The sequence below is a fragment of the Dendronephthya gigantea genome, unplaced genomic scaffold (genome assembly GCF_004324835.1).
Source record: "Dendronephthya gigantea isolate DGI-Jeju-01 unplaced genomic scaffold, DenGig_1.0 000031F, whole genome shotgun sequence".
Classification (NCBI taxonomy): domain Eukaryota; kingdom Metazoa; phylum Cnidaria; class Anthozoa; order Malacalcyonacea; family Nephtheidae; genus Dendronephthya; species Dendronephthya gigantea.
The window spans coordinates 918,040-941,271 of NW_021163041.1; the positions used below are offsets into that span (position 1 = coordinate 918,040).

Below are 23,232 nucleotides of genomic sequence, written 5' to 3' on the forward strand. Positions count from 1 at the left end.
ACTGGCTGATGTATCATCAAATGGTGATGTGACAATAAATTTTTTGACCAGTCAATTGAGATCTGTATTTCAGCGCAACTCGATCGTCCTGATTGATGAGATTTTTTTGTTCTTGTCCAGCATAAAGTCAGTGTGTGATCATACCACAACATCTTCTTCAACAATTTTTGGTTACAATATTGAACAAAGAGTATACCAAAGCAAATGAGGATTGAGGAATATCTTCCATGGATCTGTGATGCAATACCTTAATTTTTTTGGACAACTCAGGAAGATGTCAAGAAAGATGGAATATCTACATGGCTAGCCAAACATTAACATATATTGCCCTTGTGTCTGTTTGGTCATATTCCTGTTTAACAAAAGTTTAATTTAGTTCATCTGATATCTATAAATATAATTTGTTTCTTCTAATATTTATTCTAATAATAATAATAGTAATATTAAATAATTTCTTTTATGGTTGTAGTTAAATCTTTTCAGTTGCTCTTAGTCTAACAAAAAATAAAAAAAACAAAATTAATGACAGAACTGCATGAATGCAAACACATTGAAAAGATAAAGAACAAAAACAATATTTACCTATAGTGACATATCAATACATTTTATAATTTGTTCATCTGCCAAATATTAATTGACTGTTGTCAAACACCATGCATACACACATTACTCTGTCAACCCCTAGACACATCTAAAATGTGCAGGTTCCGTTGACCATGCATTCTCAACAATGCACACTCTTCCTCGAAACACAAATTATTGTGCCAGGATACGTCCAACCTTCGAAAAATACAATGTCTATGACTGAAATATTGAGAAATGAGGTCTTTGGTCATTTCAATTTTCGTAAAGATGTAGAAAATTAATTGATATAAATAGAAAGGGATGAAATTTCAATTTCCATTAGTTCATAGTCAGTTACATTGACATTGCATTCCAAGGCATACAGGCAAACCTCGAAAGCACCACAAGAGTGCCCAGGACACGTGTAAACTCTACTGGTGTTTGAACAACACAAGCTTTGAAAACTGCTTTCGTATCACCTTCTCATGCATACTTGCATTCCTTAACTTACATAAATGATGCATTCGAATCGTGACATAACTCTGAGAACAGCACTTTATCAGAGTAAACAGGTGGTTGTCCACTGCACTTGAGTCAAACATGTGTTGGTTCAACGTGCTAAAGACCCCGCTCTTCACACATGTTTCCAGCACCGTCTTCGCAATTGCTCCTGATAGTCCAGCGCTACGAGGTAAACCACCTTGGTTAGCATTCAGCATTCGCATAATGCACTTTTCTGTTTCTTCACAAATCTTAATCAGTCCGTGTGACGGTAGTTGCAAACCCCCATTCGTCTTCCATGTTACGAACAAGTCCGGTATGTTCTCTTTCGTCGTCGTCAGAACCGTTGTACATTGGGTGCAATGGATCTTTTTCGTCACCATCTTTGCGACGTACCCAGCAATATACGATATTGCAGCCTCCTTGTACTCAGACAGTTCAATGGCATTAGACACATCACAGTAGTCATGATCGACGGCAGCTGGCTCTCTCAACTCCAGGTCGTATCGCCTCGCAATCGCCACGTCTGAGATCCCAGTCGGCGTTTCTTCAATTTCACACTGGTCTTTGACACAGTTCAGTATCTCCGTGTCATCTTGAGCAACGCAGTTTCCGCGTCCTCCTTCAATATTGTGCCTCATCAGCAGTTGCTTGTACGCTGCGACAAACTGCCGTGTGGTTGGATTGTTATTCCATCCTCCGCATGCTCGCACAGCACCGAAGAACAACTCCAAGTGATCTTGACTTATCTTGTACGTCAAGAGGTACTTTAGCACTGGTTTCTCTGCCATAACCAGATCGTCGGCCAATCCCAAAACTGCTTTGATGCAAATAAGAAAACCAAGAAACCCGGTCTTTCTTTTTGTCTTGAGAATCGATCTTCCATCAGGACCCTTTAGATTTCGGATGTACTCACTCGCCTGGTCCAGAAACTTCTTCGTGTACTGATAATTCGATCTCCTGATTGGCGCTTTGTAATTCTTCGCCAGCCGGTTTCTGGATTTCAGAACATCAAATAAGCGATCAAAAACACGAATAAACTTCACAGTTGGACCACATCCCTGAAATTGTGGCAATTTCAGCTTACCTTCGCAGTATTCTAAAGCATCAGCGACACTCGAACTGAGCGCCTGTGCTGCTAGGTTTACCTTCATCTTCTGTGGTTTCCATTTGATATGCCCTGCCCGGAGCTTATTAGCAAGATGTAAACCCTCTGATTCTTGCAACTGATGCAATTTCTCGATAAATTGCCACTGAATTGTGTTCCCATCTCCATCCTTCAGAACTTGCCAGTCCGACATTGTGTTTCGCACCAACTTTATCATGTGGCAGGCATCCAGAAACACGTAGATCTTGGCCTCTGGGTCACACGGATGCGGAAAATACGCCTGCAGGCTATCAGGTGTAAGAATTGCGCCGAGCTCCTTTAACATCGCCTGGTGGGTCGAAGGACCATCGCATGTGAAAGAAATCACCTTCACCCCAACTTCGTGCAATTTTCGAATGCATTCTTTCGTCAAGTTTGCCTTCTCTTCACCAGTGAGTCCATTTACTAGAAAATATCCACAAGGTATTTTCCAACTTGAGTTTGCGCAAACTGCCATGTATACAAGAGCATCCGTTGCCTCAGGTAGAGAGTCGTCTTCAATGCCCGTTCCGAGGTCGACATAGCCACGCATTCTCTTTCCATCCCACTCAACATGTTTTCGTATGGACATCTCATCCAAGGTGAGGGCGCAAACAACTTCTTCACTTTTTCTTTTTGCAGCGAGGACCTTAGCTTTCAAAGCTGTCAAGGCATCTTTCGTGAAACCGGGTTCACCATCCATCGAGGTATACCACGATCGGATCACAGATACGTGTGGTACCCCAGCTGAAAACTTTTCCGAACATAATTATATGCCTTCGTCGAATAAAACTTTAAGGTCAGAGCAAATGACCTTAGCTCGGGTGGATACGCCCCAGGATATTTGCTTTTCTTTTGCGACACTAACCTCTTCATCAGTTCCTTTGGAACTCCGGAAAAGGTTGTTTCCAAAATTGCAGCACAATCACTATTTATGAGATTACTCTGTCTCAGTTCACTTACCACTGACTCCAAAGTGCTAACCTTTCTCTTTAGCCTTCTTGTTTTTTGTTTTGACATTAAACTTCTTCTGCAAATTAGTCAAGTTGTTTACAAGATTATCAACATTTTTCTTCATTTTGCGAGGAGATTCACTGATATGGTAAGTGTGATCATGGTTCACATGGCTTGCATGTATTCTTTTTGGAGTACTTACCCCGTTAATAGCCATCTCATCAAAGTCTTCATCTGAAGGCTTTCTTTTTCTTCCATGTGTGATTACATTATCTGTAGTGAGCTCTTTACCTTGTACACTTACATTATGAGAGCTTACCTTTTTATCACTGACACCTGGAACAACTACTTTACCAGTACTCCCAGTTGCTAAATCTACTGCAATGTCTTCACTTACCATAAGTCCAGGTACTTCTTGCGTACTTACACAATCTCTACCAGTCATCCAAATTGCAATATCTTTTGATGCAACCTCTACATGTTCCACATTTTGTGAAATTACCTTGACAGAAATGTTAAATTTAATATTGATAACACAATAAAAATTTATCTATGTTTAAATCATTTATCTATGGTGTAAAATGCCACACAAGACATGCAAGACAAGATGGTACTCATGCACTATCGAGTTATACATTCCACTAGTGACAACATTATATGCATTGCAGGTGACCAGCAAAAACTTATATATGTTTGCAACCTAAAATGTATGGCAATTCAGGCTGTTAATTTTTTTTTAGTGTTAATGAATATTGCTTCACATAATATGATTTGCACTGCAGTAGTTAGGAACAGCTCCTTGGAGTTGAGTCTTAAAGAAAATTATAATCTTAATTGTTCACCAATTTAATTAAAAGAGGCACAAACCTGAGACTTTTCAAATATTGTTGGGATAGCATATGGCAACAGCATTGTCCTTTGCCCAACTTTTTGCATCATGTCCACACTAAAATGTTCAGAACACACACGACTTCCCTTAATTGGAGTAAACTCAACTGGAACATTCTTGTTTATATTCTCCATCCATAAGGCATGTAACTCAGGACTCTTCTCAGCATCAGGAAAACTATATTTGAATGTTAGAGTAATGTTAAAAATTCAAATTTTCTAGTATGGATATATTAATGCAGTATATCAAATACATGTGTGTATGTATGTATATGTATGTATTTTCTAGCACATGTTCTTGTAAATTTGATTTTAGAGCTATTGAATAAAAAAAAATGATATCACTGTATTTTCAAGCCTTACGACAATTAAAAAAGTTAAATTAATTTTGCCGTTTGTGGCACGAAACACATTGAAAACTGAAAACAGTCAAAACACGATAATATAGAATCCAAATTATCTCAAAGGTCAGAGAAATTCAACCCTTTCTTTACTTAAAATTTCTTTACAACTATTTCTGAATGTGCGAAAAATAAAAAATGACGCCATTTCCTCAATACGTGCAAACAAAATCGTGTTTTTGTGCGATAAAAACTACAAAATTATGAAGTTGCATGATATCTTACCGGTGGGAGGTAATATTCTCCTTCGAGAAGGAATTATGACAACCAATAACGCAGCAAAACTTCGGCATTTTTTAATTTAGAGTGAGGCGGGAAAGATGAATAAAAAAATATTCAAAAACTGATACTAGATCAGTCAAAAATCGGGAGGGTGACGGACACGTTTTTGACTTTGTATCGCGGTATGTCAGTGGTAATTACCATGGGCAAAGGGGACCATGTGGCGTCAGCAAAACTCAAAATCCGCCATGTTTTTTGCTTCACTTTCTGGTCAGGAGCCGGTCCTCCAGGAATTATTATATAGCTCAGTGGTTAGCGCTCAGTGAACTTTCACTTCCTCGTTTCTACATGTTGCAATTCCTTGAATGTGGGTCTAAAATTCCTCAGATTTTGTAAAACGTTCGGCAGGTGGCCGATTGGGTAGTAAATAAAATTTTGGGTTTTCTATATCATTCTAAATACCAAAATAACGAAATTAGTAAAAATTGTATACATATATTATATACTCAGATCATGTGAAACATCACTACATTATAAGTGGCAATCATGGGTATTCACATAAAGAGGTGGATTATTGACATCAATAATCCGATTATGGCATAAGCACAAATAAGGCACAAATATAATGTTTAAAATAAAACAAATCTAGTGCTTTTATGGAGGACTACCTCCTCTGCCGGCCCTTTTCCGGGCAAATGTGGCTGGGCGGTGATATGCTTCCTAGCGCCTGCCGAGGATGTAGCTCAAGGGAGGTGAACACGAGAGAAATTCAGAGAATCGTGTGAAATCTCGAGTTTTAAATGCGAGCGTAGGTGTACGGGCTAGGGGAAGGCAGATTCGGTGTACCGTTAACTTCTCAGGCAAAATATTCTGAATTTTCGGGGCATAAAAATCAGTTTTCAAGGATAATTGGTCCAGCCTCCTCCCCAATAGAGAGGCACCCGTACGTCTAGGTAACAAACTAGCAAGCAGGGGCACATGCCAAAAACAATATTCTATTCTCAAAATGTTTTCAGAAAAATGTTCTCAAAATGCAGAGATAAACGTTATGTAAAACAGCTTTACACTTAAGGCTACTTTGAGTTTCTATTTACGCGTTTTCAGTTTAGGCGCATAAAACTCCAAATGCTTCTAAATTTTTATTATTTAGCTTTAAAACATGGGTCAACAAATGCATACTAAAATATGCGGAAAACTAAGTTCTTTTGATTTATCACCTAGCTGTTTCAAATATGACATATAATTTATAAGGAATTTAACGTTTAGGAATATAACGTTTTTAATTGATAAATTAATGTTTAGTTGCATTGAACAGGGCACAAAACAAAAACAAAAACACTGGAAAAATATTGTGCACAACACTGCTACATTTTTTTTATAAGTTTTACGTGCATGTCAACTCCATTGGTCCAAGGGCATCAAACGTCATATTGACGTAATTCCAGCCGATATGACGTTCCGGCAGACAGCAGGAAAACAAGAATGATCAAAAGAAATGACGTTGTTCCTTTTCCTTTTTATCTTAGTTGCAAAGTGCATCTCTTGACAAGACAGAACAATCTTTGTAAAAAAACATTCAGCTGCAAATTGTGATTCAGTCCCCCCACAACCCACAAACCGTCCACTTAAAATTAAAAAAACATGAAAACAACATTTGACACTTATTTCGTCGGTCGATTGTTCACAAAACATACTTTATTTTATACAACTTCATAACAGTAAGCAAATAAACCGCAAATGAAAGAACAAGTGAACGTAACTGGGTCCCGTATTACTCCAATTCTCCATTATGGAGATATTTTGTTATTTTCCGTTTCTCTCATGAAATTGTTGAAAATACGTATATGATATCTTCACGTAATAACACAAATCAAATGATTTTTTTCGTTATTCCTAAGTCGATAGCAAATTACTTTCCTCTCGCGCGGTCGCGAGAGGGCTCGATTAAACGCGAGATAGATAACCTAGGCTGGCTCTCGCAATAGCGGGAGAGGGAAATAATTCGCCATCGACTTTGAAATAACGAAAGAAATCATTTCATTCGACGCATGAAACATTCGGGAAAAGGGGGACATTGACCATTGGTATAATAAATTCATCTATATTTTTAAACTATTTAAATCACGCTGTTTGATAACGATTTAATATTTTGATGTTTGGCAAGGCCAATATAATTAATGAGAGACAGAGCGTCGGCTAACATCTGACTAGTTGACGCACAGTTGTTGGCGATTATTTTTAACAGGGGTTGCTACCGAAGAGACCAATCAGAGCCGGAAACAGCTGCATGGTACTGCTAATGCGTGTGTACATTAACTGAATGTAATCGCCTCTACTTTCACATCATGGCCTGAGAGAAGCAGGGATGATACTGCATGTTTTTCATAGTTTCTCATCAGTTCGTCTAAAAGGGACGGGAAGTTGGAGATATTATTGTGGGGATGTTTCCTGAAATGACCCAAATGATTTTTATTTTTTGTTGAATTGAGTTTGTAACGCAAATCAGAATTTACCTAACTTCCCGGAATTTCCCAGTTTGTTTAGAAAATATTTATCCAGTATTCACACTCCAGAAAAATGCATGCCTTACCAATTTCTCGGTATAAATAATGAATTTACACTCCCTTATCACAACTCACAAGTGACGATTTTTTTCAATCGATGCAGTGGATAGTTGTGGATAGACATTCCTCACCTGTCTATCCACCAGCACAGAAGAATTTGATACGGAAGAGTGCATTAAAACAAAATATTGACAAGGTAAAGGTTGTTCTAAGATCAACATTACCTGCTGTGCAAAAATATCAAAAAGAAATTTCACATAGGATTTAACAAGAAGGGCTGAGCCCATGGGAGCCTCCCCCGTAATCCATCTGTGATTTCATTCATACACAGCCACTTCCATAATTTGCTCCCTTACCATAAAGCCGAATTAACCAGGTCATTCAGTTGATGACATTTAGGATTACATCAATCAAGATTCTTACCCTGCATGCCGTATATATAGCTACCCTTACGATCTACCACAAGGATTCTAATAAACTGCGTTATTTAAATCATTTAAAAACGTTTCCATCTTTCTGTGCCAGTATTCGTAAAGTGAGTAGTATTTTCTGACAGTCGAATCTTTGTGTAATGACAACACATTGCGAATCGCCGATACTTGCATGGAACAGGTTTTAACATGCTTTACTTGGAATTTGGTATGTCAAGGTTACCAGAACCAAAGCTCCTCCTTAGTTCTAAGAAGCAACTGAGAACTCTTCCCTCAATTTTTTTAATTTACAATACACTGCGGTACATACAATGTACAATGTACATACCGATTGAACCTGAATTGAAACTGAATAGCTACTGATTCCCCCCACTCTAGAGTCTCCATACATCTTTACATTTATCATAATTTAGGGAATAGTTTAGGGTTGTTCATATTTTAGGGAATAGTTTAGCTGAGATTATATGACGGGATTAACCGATCATCATCATCAAGAGAAATAATAAGTGAGAGGTATATGAATGCATCAGCATATGAATGCATACCAGCCTATATGTGTTGTTTGCTGCATGTTGTTTGAATAGTTGGACCAACCAGGAAATTGTTCATAATGCACCCGACAGTAATTACATTGAGATTGTCAACAGATCCCGGCATGTGACATTCGGTTGCAGTGCGAAGAAGCGCGTATCAGCATTTAAGTAAATATTTTCACAGCCAAGGGTCACGAGGTCAGCTTCATGTGATCATCATGTGATATATGATAACCGAGTTCGAGATCTATGTACTTGTAAAAATATCATGATTTGTCGGTGGCAAGCAGTTCAATATCTGCTGATGTCAAAGGTAGAGACAAATTATTGATCTACAAAACACCCACAAATCGCGATATTACTCGTTAAGATTTATCAGGTAAAACATTCCATGGACGTTTGCAAGATTTTGGTGATTTGGTCAAATAGTTTATCGGCTTCACTTGTTTTGGAAAGATGGGCCAAAAAACAATGACGACGGAGTTACTCATTTCCTTTATGCTTTAAAATTCCTCGAAAAGTTGAGCGGGAGCGGGTAGAATGTTCACAAAAATGACAGCAATCAATGCACATGCTCAGATCATTGTTTGCAGCTGAACGACTTTTTATACGAAATGCGCACGCTCTGCCTAATTTTTGCACGCAGTTATTTGTGTGTACATAGACTATAGATGAAGGGGTATTGAGATAAGCAAAAATTTAATGATAAAGCTTAGAATAGAAAATACCAAATCTTCACGTTTCCATATCCTAATCATCGATGTGGCAGGAACCAATGATCGTAATTACTTCCATTTTAAAGGAAGTATACCTGATGTGGGTACAACAAAAATTATACCGGCGACCTTTCCGCTTCACTCTTATATATAGTTTTTTATTCTTTCTACGCCTAATAATATTGGCATTACATATAGCTAAAAGTGATAAGCCGCATAATCCAATATTTTGAAAGTGAACAACATTCACGCTTGTTAATGATATAGAAGATAAATTATTTATCGGAATAAGGCCATTTATTTAATACGATGGATGGTCTTGCGCAGAAAAATGAACATTATACAAGACCCTGCACGAATAAAAGAATGCATTGTTTAAAAACGCATACTGAAATGCGGCTTGGCTTTTTCAAGGTACCTATGCATGGTTATGAGGACTCCCAACTATGTACAAAAAGGCGTAAATAGATACAGCCTTTAGTGAAACGTCTTTTTCAGGTTTTGTTTATATATGAAACAAAAAATATTACATCTAACCTTACACATTTATTATATATATAGGCCACTAAATTATATTATATATCATATTATACTAAATTATATATTTAAAAGAATTACTCCTATATTCACCCACACATCCCAGGCCATGGTAAAATAAATATATTGCAAATATTAGGCAAGCGCTCTCTGCTCTCTTGCGCCACTTCGAAACTAGTGATTAGTAGTAGTAGTGAATAAATAATAAATGGCTCCCAATTAAACATGCACTTTTTATTTTCATGCCGAGACACTTGGCTGACAGGCGTGGTTATAATTAGCTATTAAGCACAAAAACACCTCAAGATACAACTAAGGAATTTCTCATTATATAAAGGACCATGAAAAAAATAATAAAATAGTTTAAATATCTTTCTTTTTGTTGGAGTTTTTACCTTTCTAATAATCATAAAATTAATTACGCTCCTCGCCAGACAAACAGTGACAATACATTGCGGTTAGTAGCTATGGCTTGTGCGATATATGTCTTGACTCAGAATGTTTTAAATTTGCGCTTAAATTAATTGGATAATGAAGGTTGGGGTTTTCACAAAGCAGTCTTATACTGTTATTGTTAATGATTATATTATAATAAACTATAAAGAGTTCAAATAGGCTGTCGGTATACTTGGCATTGCATGATATGGGCTTTTAACGAAGAGGATTTTTTTTAATGTGAGCTATTCTTGGAAGCATGCATGAACTGTTTTTGTGCATGAGTGTTACCCAAAGTCCGTACTCGAATTCATGTGTAACCTTATTATTACTGCTACAGCTAGCCTAGTCGCATGATAACGCCGTCGCAGGTGAAATGCCACCAGCAAAGGCTCCAGACGCCGCTCAACTCTTCAAAACTTCAACTCCTCGCCGCCGCTCAACTCCTCAACTCTTCAGGACAAAAGTCAAAGACAAAGTGCGAAATGCGCGAGTGGTAAACAAAAATCAATCGATGATTTGCATGTCTTATGAATTTTGATGACTTTTGCAAAAGTACTTATGAACCTCGCATATTAGGGATATTTAAATAAATTTGATTGGCAAAAAATTTCAGGGTTTTTTACTTTATTGTTACCATATGTTACCATATATGTCTCACCACAAATGTTACGGGTTTTTTATTATTAAAAATAATATTTTTGGGGCATATGTTGCAGCAGCGCAAAATACTTACTATTTCACTGTTCTGTCTAAAGATTGACACCCACTCGGAAACTCGTACGCGTCAAACAGGAAAGTTTTAGATATTAGATATAGGTGTGACCATAATATTACTCATGGAGATGTCAAAACGATAACAAAAAGCTTTTAATTGTATTTATGATTATTTATGTCTGTACTTGAAAGTTCTTGTTTCTGTCTTGGGTGGTACGAAACATGACACTACGCGTTCAAAGAGATTGGATTGAGGGAGGAGAGAAAGAAAGCCTTGGTTCTATTACCTAAATTTCTAGCACCATTCAATTTAAAACATCGTAAATATATTCTAAGAAGAGCAAATTTTGTACTCGAGTGATACACGAGTGATACTTGAGTTTACATCGTTAAAATGACTTGAAATATTCAGTTATGGATCATTTCAATACATTCTAAATGACTTATAGTTTAAGATGAGATTTCCCATATATGATATTTTGGAATCTTTCCATTTTAGCGATGGCCGAAATGTTATTATATTGCAATGCGGTCTATAATGCGATATTATACAGATAATTGCCAAAATTATGTATATTCATCAGGATTCCACAGATGAAAATTACAATGTGGCACAAAATCCTCTGTAAACCACTCGCTATTCAGCTGTTATAAAATATTTTAAAAAAAAAAAACTCCAGGAGCGTGTTCTTTGGTACTCAAATCAATAATAACAAATAAACCCGGAAAAAATGACTCAGAGTTCAAGATTATATTGCTGCTAGTCGAACGTCTACAATGTAACCCCAAATTTAACATCTAGTTGTATTAAAAACAGATTTAAAATGAAAAAAAAGTTAAATATATATTTTTTACTACATTCCGAAGAGAATAGAACACGGAGGGTTGCTTATTTAAAGCGGAACTACGGTTAAACTAATTTAAATATATATTAAAAAAATCCCCTATCATGCTTGTTATCTGTCATTATAGCACTCATCCCTCCCTTTTGACGTCAATGAAGAATTGACCAATGAAATTCCAGATAGCCACGTGATAAAGAAAGACATAAACTGCGTGTCCAGTTGTGTATCAAGTATTAGATTTTTGAACGTTGCACGAGAAAGTGTTATTTGTTCAACAGCAAGTAATTAAATAATCAAAGTTAATACAAACGGTAAGTTCCCTTAAAAGTTTGGTTGTGAGTTGCATTTATATAGTTTGGTGACGATAAAGTCACTTCTTTACCATGTCGGTTTAGTAACTTCAGTTGGAGTTTAAAGCTGCGTCACAAGTCACAACGATGGTGGTTGGTTGACGACATGATGTTGATCGGCCGTTTTCTTCCGCATCGTTATGAAATGACTTTTTAAATACAAATAACCATAACAACTTTCTGATTCAATTTGAAGCTTTCCAAAGGAACCAAAACGTAATCATATTAGACTAGTGATTCACTGATTCTTTTCTTATTCTCGTCAAAGCACCTTGAAACAACACCATTGTCAGTGAGCATGCTATTCCAACAATGCGTTTCCAACGTCATTTCAACATTTCAACTCGCGCGTTCTCGATATCTAAAGTCATGATTAGTATTTGTGCGTGTGATATTTTAACACGCTAACAACAATCTGTTTTATTTCTTAAACAGAGCTTCACCATGGAAAATTCACACTTCAGCGACACATGGCATGAGATTGCTTACGCTACTCCAGATGGTAAGACAGTAAAATCTTCTTCTTCAGTAAAATATTGCCATAGTGAAATTAGTAAATGCTTCTTTATCTGATAACGAAATGCGCTATAAATATGCTTTGCATGCTGGTTTCGGTTTCGGTTTGACACAAATCCCTCTCTAAATACATTTTATTCGTCTACTTTTAATAGAGCAATTTGTGGCGCACGGTGTGGAAAATCTTTTCGGAACATTTCGCAGGGAGACAAACGGCATTCCTGACGGTAAATAATTACAACGTTTTTCCATCTATATTTTTCCTTCACTTTAACACTTGAGTATTTTCGTATTATTAAAATGACGTAATGTATGTGTATTGCGTGATGTTTATCGGTGAAATTATGCACGCCCCTTGTAGACAGGTCCTCCTACGCTAAGTGCCTGCTGACTTAGGAATGTTGATAAACCAGTCTTGTCAAACCTGTTTGGGCAGATTTTGATATTCAATACAAATTTTACGTTTCTGAATATTCAACACATCAGTATCATTATTACGTAGTTCCTGATAATCCAATACAACGCCCAGCCAATGTAAATGACGATTTATCTTAGACTTAGTAATCTTTCGCAGTTTCCAAATTTTACTGCAAATAATTGGGTGGGTTTTTAATCTTTTTAGCATGCTTGGGCAGATTAATAATGTGAGATATTCTATTATAGATCCAAGAGACTGGACACCGGAAAATGTATGCCAGTGGTTATCTTGGGCTGAGTCCAAGTTCAACCTTGGCATTCAACTGTCAAGCTTTCTTGACAGCTATGGTTTCGTTTATGATGGGCGAGCATTGTGTCGCCTTACGAAGAGAAATCTTTGCTTGAGTACATCAGTAGCTATTGGAGAAATTTTGTGGCAATCCCTGCAGAGAATCTGCAGAGGTGAGTTATAATTTATAATACACACGCATAGCCACACCAATACATTTATATGTTGAACAAGTCTGAACTATACCCATCAATCAGCCATCATCATCATGACTACCACCATGAATAGAAAACGTTTTTCTCAATAAATATACTTTTTGCCGTTTTTCTAGAATACAATCAAAAACAAGAATTCATGAAAATGAAGTTCCAGTCATTACCGAGCATGTCCGAAATAATAGTGGATAATGCAGCATTAGTTGGCAATGTGGAACCATCTTCCAACACCCTGCAGGATCTGCCAGGTGATGCCGATGACTTTCTGGCCAAGCTGACCAGTGCACCATCTCCAGTGCATTCAGAATTCTCAGACTATGGAAGTATGCCTCGTTCACCTGCCAGTGTATCTGGTGAGTGCTTGTTAACTTGATATGTTGCATTTTGTGCTGGTTATTACAATTACAATAGCCTTAATAAAGCATTCTTACTATTGTATTCTTATTTTCTATTATAGATTTGGAGACCCATTCCCCAGTCAACTCTCCTCCACCACAACCCCCAACTCCTGATTGTCTACCAGTCAAATCTTCAACTGGTCGCACACCAGGGCGTAAACGAGGGCCAAAGCCAACAATAAGATACTCTGGTAATTAATACTATAGTATTTAACCATTTACTACCTACTGGTTTTGATTTAGGTGTCACCAGTCTATACATTTTCGATATAAAATCCCTTAAGTCTTTTTATCTGTACACAAAGAATGAAAAAGTATTTTTTCCATTTTCAAGGTAATGGACCAATTCAACTGTGGCAGTTCCTATTAGAGCTCCTCCTGGATGACAATCATCAGACTGATGTAGAATGGACACATCAGGACAAATTCGAATTCAAACTTCTTGATCCTGAGAATGTTGCAAAGTTATGGGGGAAAAAGAAAAATAAGCCCAAAATGAACTATGAGAAGTTAAGTCGTGGTCTTCGGTATTACTATGACAAGAATATCATCTCAAAAGTTCATGGCAAACGCTATGTTTACCGCTTCCTATGTGATATTGAGAAAGTCCTTGGTTATGATCCAACTGAGTTCATTGGACAGAGAGAAGAGACGAAAGCAGTGGAAATTAAGTCAGAGGACATAAAAACGGAAGAGACAACATCCATTTCCTCACCATACACCGAATCAAGTTCAGATCCAGAATTATCCATTCCTCCCAGCCCGCTAGATTCAGTGATCTCTAATGATGATGTTCTTAGCGATGATCTTAGAACCATTGGTTTTGATGATCTCGTCTTTGATGATATCACTGTTCCTGATGACATCATTGCTCCAGATGATGTATTTGATAATCTTTACATGTTTTAAAGATTGTTTTGTTTGTTCAGACCCTGATGGTAGTTAAACCATCCAATGTGTTACTGCTTTATGGTAGTAACTTTTAGTAGCTTGTATCAAGCATTGTAGTTTTAAATATTCTGTGAATATCTTTTATGTCGAATATTTCGATAAGTAGGTGTTGGACTTTAGTGCCTTTGGCCTAGAGGTGTACATAGTATTGATGACATTTTACAAGTGCTGCTGTACATTTGCAGTGGTACTTACCTTTTGAGATTTTCTTGTCAAATAATAAGCAACAAAAAGTATTGCTCATATATTCGAGATAAGTTGCATATAAGATACATTCTTTTAGCAGTTGAACCATATGTGGTTGCAAGAAATCTAAAAGAAATGATTTATTAATATTAACTAAGGTTTACTAAATTTTATGAATATATGAATTATTATTTGACTTTCAGTATATTAAAGTAAGCGTAAGATAAATTTAAGAAGCTTTTTATGTATTAAATCCGATGTATTCCTTTTGTTATAGCAAATGGTTTTGTTTAATATATGAAAAGTTTGTAAAGTTGAATATATGTGGGACATTTGTTCAGTATGCTGTTTACTGATTATTGTAGTGCATATTTGCACAATAGATTTAAAGTGTTGAAGAGGTATTATCTTCCCACTTATGTAATTTTAAATTAATAAAACATGACAAAATGTTTATATGTTTATTGTTGTGAGAAGAGTGTGGTACTCTTGATTCAATCTTAGGATTTTAAATTGCATGGATGAATTTACACTAGCCTAAGGGATGCAAATTTGGGTATGAATTGAAATTCAAAAACCCCTCCCTCAAAAACCTTACTGGATCTATCCTTGATTACTATAGTTTCCAAAATAAAGTTGAACTTGAAGATCTCAAAACCAAAATGTTTTGTGAGCAAATGATTCTGGGTTATAACCTTGTTTAAAAATTGGACAAATTAGTATGGTAATTGGTAATTCAATTATCAAACATCCTAAACAGCAAAGTAGAAAATAGATACAAAGCTGCAAATGACCCAACTCAGAGACATAGTACAATGCTAATAAACACTGTCATGACAACCTAGAATGTGCTGTTGATCATTTTTGCCCCACAGTAGCACAAGTTGGTACCAAGCTTTTACCATTCACTGTGTTTATATGTGAGGTAGCTACAGTGCTGTATGTATTTTCTACTCTGTTGGCATGGACCATTCCATATAATATAGGTATACATTAATAGGAAACACTAGCTGATGCAAGATTTTCAGCATGGCCCAGTTAAACATAGCAATATAATTTCCCTGCAATATGCATAACTTCAGTAGTCATAATCCATTGCTTGCTTAATTTTCACAGCATAAAGTAGGCTAATAATTAATAAAGACTGTTTCCAGCTGCTACTCACCTTTTACTTAATGTTCCTGGTCAATAGCGGTTTCCACCCCTCCAGGTAATGATGGCATTAGTAGCGTATCTTCTTGAACTCCTTGAATGAACCTGGATGCAGTGTAACCATGTGGTTCAACAGCTATCAAGAATATTCAGTGAACTTCTCGACGTTTCAACCTTTATAGGAACCACGTGTGATTAAAATACGATGAATGAGATGAATTATGAAACCAAGTTAGTTGATGATTTACCAAGTTACAACTTTCAAAGGCGAACACGGAGGAAGAACAAAATTTTTATTCCTTCTTTCTTTTTCAGTATACACCCGACTATTGTCTATTACAAATCCTACATTCTGATTGGCTACTCAACATTGTCTATGGTGATGGTGAACGTTTGGGAAAAATTCGCTCGCGCGACCGTATAAAATTGAATTAATTAAATTATTTTTCGGTGTAATTGCAGTGTATCGATTATTTTCTCGAAATTAATATATCATTATATCTAGGTACAGGGTGTATACTAAAACAATTTTCGCCTTTGTTGACTATTCGCTCATAGACAACTCGGACTCGTTGTCTAATTAACAATTAGACAACGAGTCCGAGTTGTCTATGAGCGATTAGTATAATTTCAGTATTGAAAAATGGCCTTTGAGCATTCTGATTGGCTCCCTCAGCAGTAACTCTGAGGCAATAGTTACTGCTCAGAGCAGTTTGAGCAGTAACTATTGCTTTTCCCCAAAAAAACATGGCTGAAAATACTCAAAATCAAAATTATATTCATAAAATAAACATGTGTATCAGTTGTATTTATAAATAAAACTTTTTCAATACTGAAATTATACTAAAACAATTAGTCGCCTCAGGCTCGGTGATTACAAGCCTATATTCACTTCGCCTTCGGCTCAGTGAATATAGGCTTGTAATCACCTCGCCTTCGGCGACTAATTGTTAAATAGTCAACGAAGGCGAAGCCTGAGTTGACTATTCGCTCATAGACAACGAAGGCGAGTTGTCTAATTGTTTTAGTATGCACCCTGTACCTTGGTACATTAATTTCGAGAAAATAAGCGATACACCGCATTTACACCGAAAAATAATTCAATTTTATACGGTCGCGCGAGCGAAATTTTTCCCAAGCGCGCACCATCACGAATAGACAATGGTTGAGTAGCCAATCAGAATGTAGGATTTGTAATAGACGATAGTCGGGTGTATACTAATTGTTAAATAGTACATCATTGTAGTCCATAGTGATGGGCGATACTTCGATACCAAGTATCGATACTCACCGATATTTATGATTTGCACTAAATATCGATACTTGACCAAGTGGTCGCAAAATTTCGATACTGAGCCTACAGTATTTTAGGTCCGCGTTTTCTACCAAAAAGTATAAAAATTTTCATTTATTTTTCTTTTGTTCGTCGCTTTTTTGTTCTTTAGTTCTTTAATTATATGCTACCAATCAAAATAATTTCTGCCCATTTTTCATTTGCGAAAAACAAAGGGGAAAACCACTACAAATTGTCTGGTATCGAAGCGGTATCGTATCGATTTGAAAAAGCTGGTATCGCCCATCACTAGTAGTCCATAGACGATTCGCCTTTCTTATTTCGAGATTATTTAATTGTCGCGAGTGGCAACAAAAATGGCGTGATTAGATGGAAAAATAGTTAAGAAAAGAAAATGATGGAAAGCTCATTTATATACTTGCTTTATCCTAAGTGAGATAAAATCGTGTTTGCACTTCGCCGGTTCTCTAATTACACTAGTTCACTATATATCATAGTTACACTGTCTGGCAATTTTTGTTCCTGGCCCTGCCCCACGCAACATGCAAAGCATCGTCTACAGGGTGTATCAAAAAATGGTATCGGCACAGTGTTGTGCGTGAATAAAATAAATATATAACAAATGTAAATTGCTATAAACAATTGTAAGTTTTTGATGTTATGATAGACCAGGCTTGCCGCTGTCGAACGACACAAAAAATAATCAAATATGACCTCGATTCAAACTCATGATAAAAATCGTATATTTCCACCTCCGCGGATTCCGTGAAAAGGGGGCCTCGACCATAGGCAGCCCGGTCAATGCGGATAATTATATACATAAAGGCTAATTTCCAATCAGGAAAATTCTCCTTTGGATCGGATAGGACAGGAAAGTTTCCCTTGTATAAACGCCGCCTGAGAACTCACCGACAAAGGAAATTTTCCTGTCCGTTCGGATCCAAAGGGGATTTTTCCTGAGTGGAAACTAGCCTTTTAAGATAATATGCGGTACCCGCATTGACCGGGCTGCCTATGCTTCGACATGTTCGTAATTAATTACTTTTCCTTTTGTTTAGCCTAGAGCAGAAGTGCCGGAAATGTGCGATTTTCATTTTCAACAAACCCGTACTAGATCATTTTATCTCCATTTATTACAAAAAACATATCATTCAACAGCGAAAAGCCTGATCTATCTTACCATCACAAAATTGAGCTCGCTAATCTTGTCTCGCGGTTTACCTGTCATACTTGAATACACTGTGGAAAGTTCCGTAGTATATAGCCAAGTAAGACATTGCTCTTTGTGGGAACAGGCGTTTTTATGACATTCTTCCAGCTTTAGAATTTAATATAAATACTAGTTTAGAAACGTTGACTGGAGTGGAAGGGGAAAAACTGTATCTTGTATACGCGATCACTCATTTTTATATTCACATGAAATGCCGAAAAGGATACAAAATGTTCATTGAGTTATCACTGAAATCTCGACAGACAGAGTTCAGTTTTTTACTCGCTGAAAAAAAACTGTGCAACTGAGACTTGGAAATTTGTGAAAATATTTACACGCCACGGTAGCATCTGAACAATTGACAAATATAAAAATCTTGATAACTTAATTTGTTCCACTGAAATTCAGTGATACTCTTTAACTTTTTTTAAAAACATTTGAGATATATACTCACAAAGTGAATACTAAGTTTAAAGGTCGGTTAAGATCTTTTATTTTCTCAGTTCGATGAGTGCAAATACTCAAAAGGTGGAAACTTGATTTTTGAATGATATTGTAGGGTTATAATTATGTTCATCGGGGTGTTGGATAAATCTACACGCCTGCGTGCGTGCGTGACTGAGAAGATTTCAATATATGTTAGGCGCAAGCTAACGGCGTTTGCAGGTACTGCTACGTATTATATTTCTATTTGCAAGTAAAATGACTTTTAATTTGCCGATATGTCTTTAATGTGTCCAATTCACATGGAAACAAGAGTCATCAGCTGCATGTAATGGGTCATTCAAGTCACGCCTCATCGTGGTTTAACAAAACACCCCCATAATGCCATATCATATGGTTTGACGCCAATTTTCCTTCCACTTTGGCACATGAAAATTTAAACCAAGTTCAATGTTTGACGAAGCACTATATAAGATTAATATCGTTTTATACTATGCGGATGAACTAGATATGCCGGAATAAAGACCAATGAAATATTATGAAGGTAAGGTCCAAACGGACTAAAAGCCAGGTATACATTTGAATAGATTTGAATATGCATGCATGCATCATAGTTATAGAATTTTAACATAAACTTTGAAGATAAAATGTCTTTTAACTAAGCTGCTTAACAATCAAGTTTAAAGATACAATCCTACGGATTTCTCTTTACCCTCACACTTAGCCTAAGAGCCTAAATACTTAGCTATAATATAATACCAGCCTATCTACGTATATATTCCTGTATATCGATCAATCGACAATCTTTCGGCTGTCCGAAACGCGCGTCAAAAATATAAAAATCTGCAAGAAAATTGGTTTCTCAGTTCATAGTTCCAATATGAAAAGAATAATTACGCCTGCAACACCTAGCATAACTGACGGCGAAAACGATGCTCATGACTTGCGATGTATTGGAAAACCTATCACGTTAATGCTTCGATCCAAATCTCGTCTTTCTACACCAAGTATTCAACCATGGTTACGTTCACCGAATTTGACTTCCAAGAGTAATGTTTCGCTACGGACACCAGAACTCAGTTTGGAAGATGGAAAAGAAAATACGCGTAATTTAACTGTAAAGCGACATGAGAATGCTACTAGCACTTTACCGGCATTAGTACAAAAAAATAAAACTCCGCTAACATCTTCATTGATGTGCCACAAAAAGTCAAAGCGGCGAAACCAAACCACAGGGAGCCAGCGAAAGAAAAGTGATTCAGAAATGGGGAATGTCTTGCCAAAGATGGAGGGATGGTCACAGAGGGAACATCCTGATATTATTATAGGTAAGTTATGAAAGCATGGATGCATGTGTTATGAAGTTATATGAACAGTGAACGTGGATGAACAGGACTGAAGATAATTTTTCTAGTCTGTTCGCTGAATTTCATTCAACAAGCAACCTAGTCAAAAAAAGTTATGTTATGTTAATATTCAGATCGACAGCCTATGAGTATATGACTTTAAGAGTTTCAACGAGCAATGTGGGTAGCATAGAAAACAAAGGCAATGTTATATGTCATAGCGTACTCAGGGAACGATGGGGAAACAGCTGATATTTCTTCGTCAATTTTTTCTTTATTATTTAGGACGAAGAACCACCAGAGCATTTACATTCTCTTATATAAATGAAATGTAAAAAACAGTTACTGATTAGAGTGCGTCTGTCTAATATAATTAGTCACTGTCACATCCTAAAAAATAAAATACTATTATACTTAAAGCAAAGGTTTACGCGAATGGTGACCCTGATGAAAATAGTCATTCTTGCATGCACAAGCCCGTTGCAAATCCATGCCAAGGCAAGTGTCATTAGGTCCACTCCGTCCCGAGTTGAGGAAAGATCCCAAACTGCTCACATGCATGACTCACGTTCGAATGCCATTATGCAATACCAAGGTCTGCAGGGATTATACGAAGCATAAGGAGTACGAATTCGAAGCGGGGGGGGGGGGGGGGGGAAGAAGCATGATTGGACAACGTTAAGAGTTTCAACAACATCGGTCTGAACGAAGTTGAGTGAAAGTGCCGGAATGAAAGTCATCAATCAGTGATGAAAGTACAGTGAATTTAATATCCACCGCCAGACATTTTAGTGGTGTTGTGCTATGACATGCATGCATGTTCACAAATTACGAAATATTGTTTGTTCTTTGGTAATAGAATGTTTAAAGTTGTCACAGACACAGGTTCGGTGTTTAGATACAAATAAACGTATATATTAGTGATAACACAATTTATCCCACCCCCTCCCTAATAGCAACGATATTCAGCCTAATTCAACTGGTATAGGCAAATTTATATATTCGCGCAAACGGATAAAAAGTCTATACTGATAAAGAAACGATTCTACTTTTGGCGAATTTTTGCGTCGCACGAATAAATTCGCCTCTCAATACCCGCGGGAGGGAAGATAGAAGCATAGAACTCTAGGCTAGTTAGTTTATAACGCCCTGAGAACATTTCGTTCGACGTTTAGTAGTGGATGAAAAATTAAATATTATCTATCCTTCTTGTGATATAGAACAGTGAATTTGATATGCATCACCACACATTTTAGTGGTGTTGTGTCATGACGTATTCGCGACAATAAAACTGAAACGTGATCAAGCACGCCTGAAGTATATTAGGCCACAATACAAGCTAATGATCAACTTTGACTATTATATATCGTTTGGCTGTTTTTGAATCGTAACGGAATGATCGAGAAACCCAGATAACCTTTTTTTAGTAAGGTAAATATTGCAACGTTTAACGTTTTGTGTGAAACTTAAAAGAAAACTGATGATCAAAAGTAATCGGATCACTAATGTCTGCATGAGCTGGCAAAGGCAAAGCTCAGCACTTTCGTTTCGAATCGAGTGAATAGACAACGTCAAACACGCCAAAGATCACAGCTTCATTCGTGATATGGAGTTACCGAATCTACCGTACATCAAACTGCGCATATAGAAACAAATCTTTGTAAACCAGTATTCTGGTAGGTAAATATTGCTATTATCTGATACTTCCCTGCGGTTTAATTTGCAAACCTCAGCATATTTTAAATTGATATTATTTCCGTATATGTAATGTATCATACGGAAGAATACGGTGTAGTTTCCGTCAGGTATGGGTATATACGCAGAAAACGACTCCGATATTTAACGGCAGACATCTTGGTAGGTATTTTGTTTACTATATAAAGACAAAACTAGTCAAGGTATACTGACTGTTATACCCTGCTAGCAGAGAATCATTTGTCCCTCGTCGCCCCCATACAAACGATGCTCCGCTAGCAGGGTAAATGACTGTATCATGCTACACATTTGCCATTGTCTATCAGTTTAGATTCTCTTATTTATTTCAAATGCTGTATCCATAAATATTGCCGGATTCGATGAATTCTTTCTACTGATACATCTTTTATGGAATGCATTGACTGAGACAGAATACATTACGAAAATTTGTGTGTGTTCAGTTTAGACCTAACCTGGAGCAGTAGTTGTGACATCGAGTCTGGTCCTCAGGATCCTGCAGGGATTAACCCCAGGCTTGCGATTTCTGTCAAAGTTCCAACCGAACTAAAGAATTAAATGCATGCGGTGCATGCTGAGCATGAATCACAAATGACAAATATCTATAGCGTGATGCTATACGCCATACGGAATGTATGATGTATAGAAGTATACAATATTTCATATTATTATGCATTATTATATGGCAAGGACGTTTTTGAAGTTAACAATTGGATAGATATATCGCAGAAAAACTAAGAAACGCGGTCATTTTATGTGCTCAGAGATATAAGCATGTCTGACTGGAATGCAATTATTAGCATTTCTGGGGGCCTAAGTTGCTACAGTATAGTATGAGTATAGCGATATCCTGAGGCATGCTTCCTGTGGCCAGTTGTATAAAAGACTAGTTAACTTTTAACTGTATTTAAGGACAGAATTGGTCAGAGCACAGTGGTCAGAGTCGTGTATTTCTGAGTTGACTACATGCAGTAGAAAATTTCATACAACAGGCCTCTGTAGTCTGACAATTTTGTCCGTTTGGTGTTCACTGTCTCTGACTGTAATGGCAATCAAATTTCTGAAGATCAGATGTAAATAATGGATATATTTATGTTACGGATTTCGTGATTTGCGGTTAGGAAAGGTGGCGGTTAGGAACTGGGTTCAAAGAGAAAATATTTCGTCCGCGTAACAGTCTATAACAGTCGCCCATCTTCATCTAAGAATGTAACTTACGTAATCAAAGGCAAAATTCGTTACTCGTTTACTTGGTTTGAACATTATCATGCAACGATTACTGAAGAGGTAACCACTTTCAATACTATAAAACGTCAA

The 23,232-nt window shown here is 36.8% G+C and overlaps 3 protein-coding genes across 3 annotated transcripts; 2 read left to right on the forward strand and 1 right to left on the reverse strand.

The window, feature by feature from the left end:
* Nucleotides 1-3,170: 3,170 nt before the first annotated feature.
* On the reverse strand, nt 3,171-4,799 carry LOC114524672. Its single transcript, XM_028545821.1, has 3 exons — nt 4,660-4,799; nt 4,013-4,211; nt 3,171-3,647 (listed from the first exon to the last, which is right to left on the reverse strand). The coding sequence occupies exons 1-3, from the start codon at nt 4,725-4,727 to the stop codon at nt 3,171-3,173; spliced, it is 744 nt and encodes a 247-aa protein (XP_028401622.1). The 5' UTR covers nt 4,728-4,799.
* A 6,859-nt stretch (nt 4,800-11,658) lies between these two features.
* LOC114524563 (protein c-ets-1-A-like) lies at nt 11,659-15,212 on the forward strand. Its single transcript, XM_028545678.1, has 7 exons — nt 11,659-11,745; nt 12,220-12,286; nt 12,456-12,527; nt 12,964-13,179; nt 13,338-13,574; nt 13,679-13,810; nt 13,954-15,212. Exons 2-7 carry the CDS (start codon nt 12,229-12,231, stop codon nt 14,526-14,528), a joined length of 1,290 nt encoding a protein of 429 aa, XP_028401479.1. The 5' UTR covers nt 11,659-11,745; nt 12,220-12,228; the 3' UTR covers nt 14,529-15,212.
* A 4,052-nt stretch (nt 15,213-19,264) lies between these two features.
* On the forward strand, nt 19,265-20,588 carry LOC114524525. The gene is made up of 3 exons (XM_028545627.1): nt 19,265-19,400; nt 19,723-20,184; nt 20,488-20,588. Exons 1-3 carry the CDS (start codon nt 19,385-19,387, stop codon nt 20,535-20,537), a joined length of 528 nt encoding a protein of 175 aa, XP_028401428.1. The 5' UTR covers nt 19,265-19,384; the 3' UTR covers nt 20,538-20,588.
* The last annotated feature ends 2,644 nt before the right edge of the window (nt 20,589-23,232 follow it).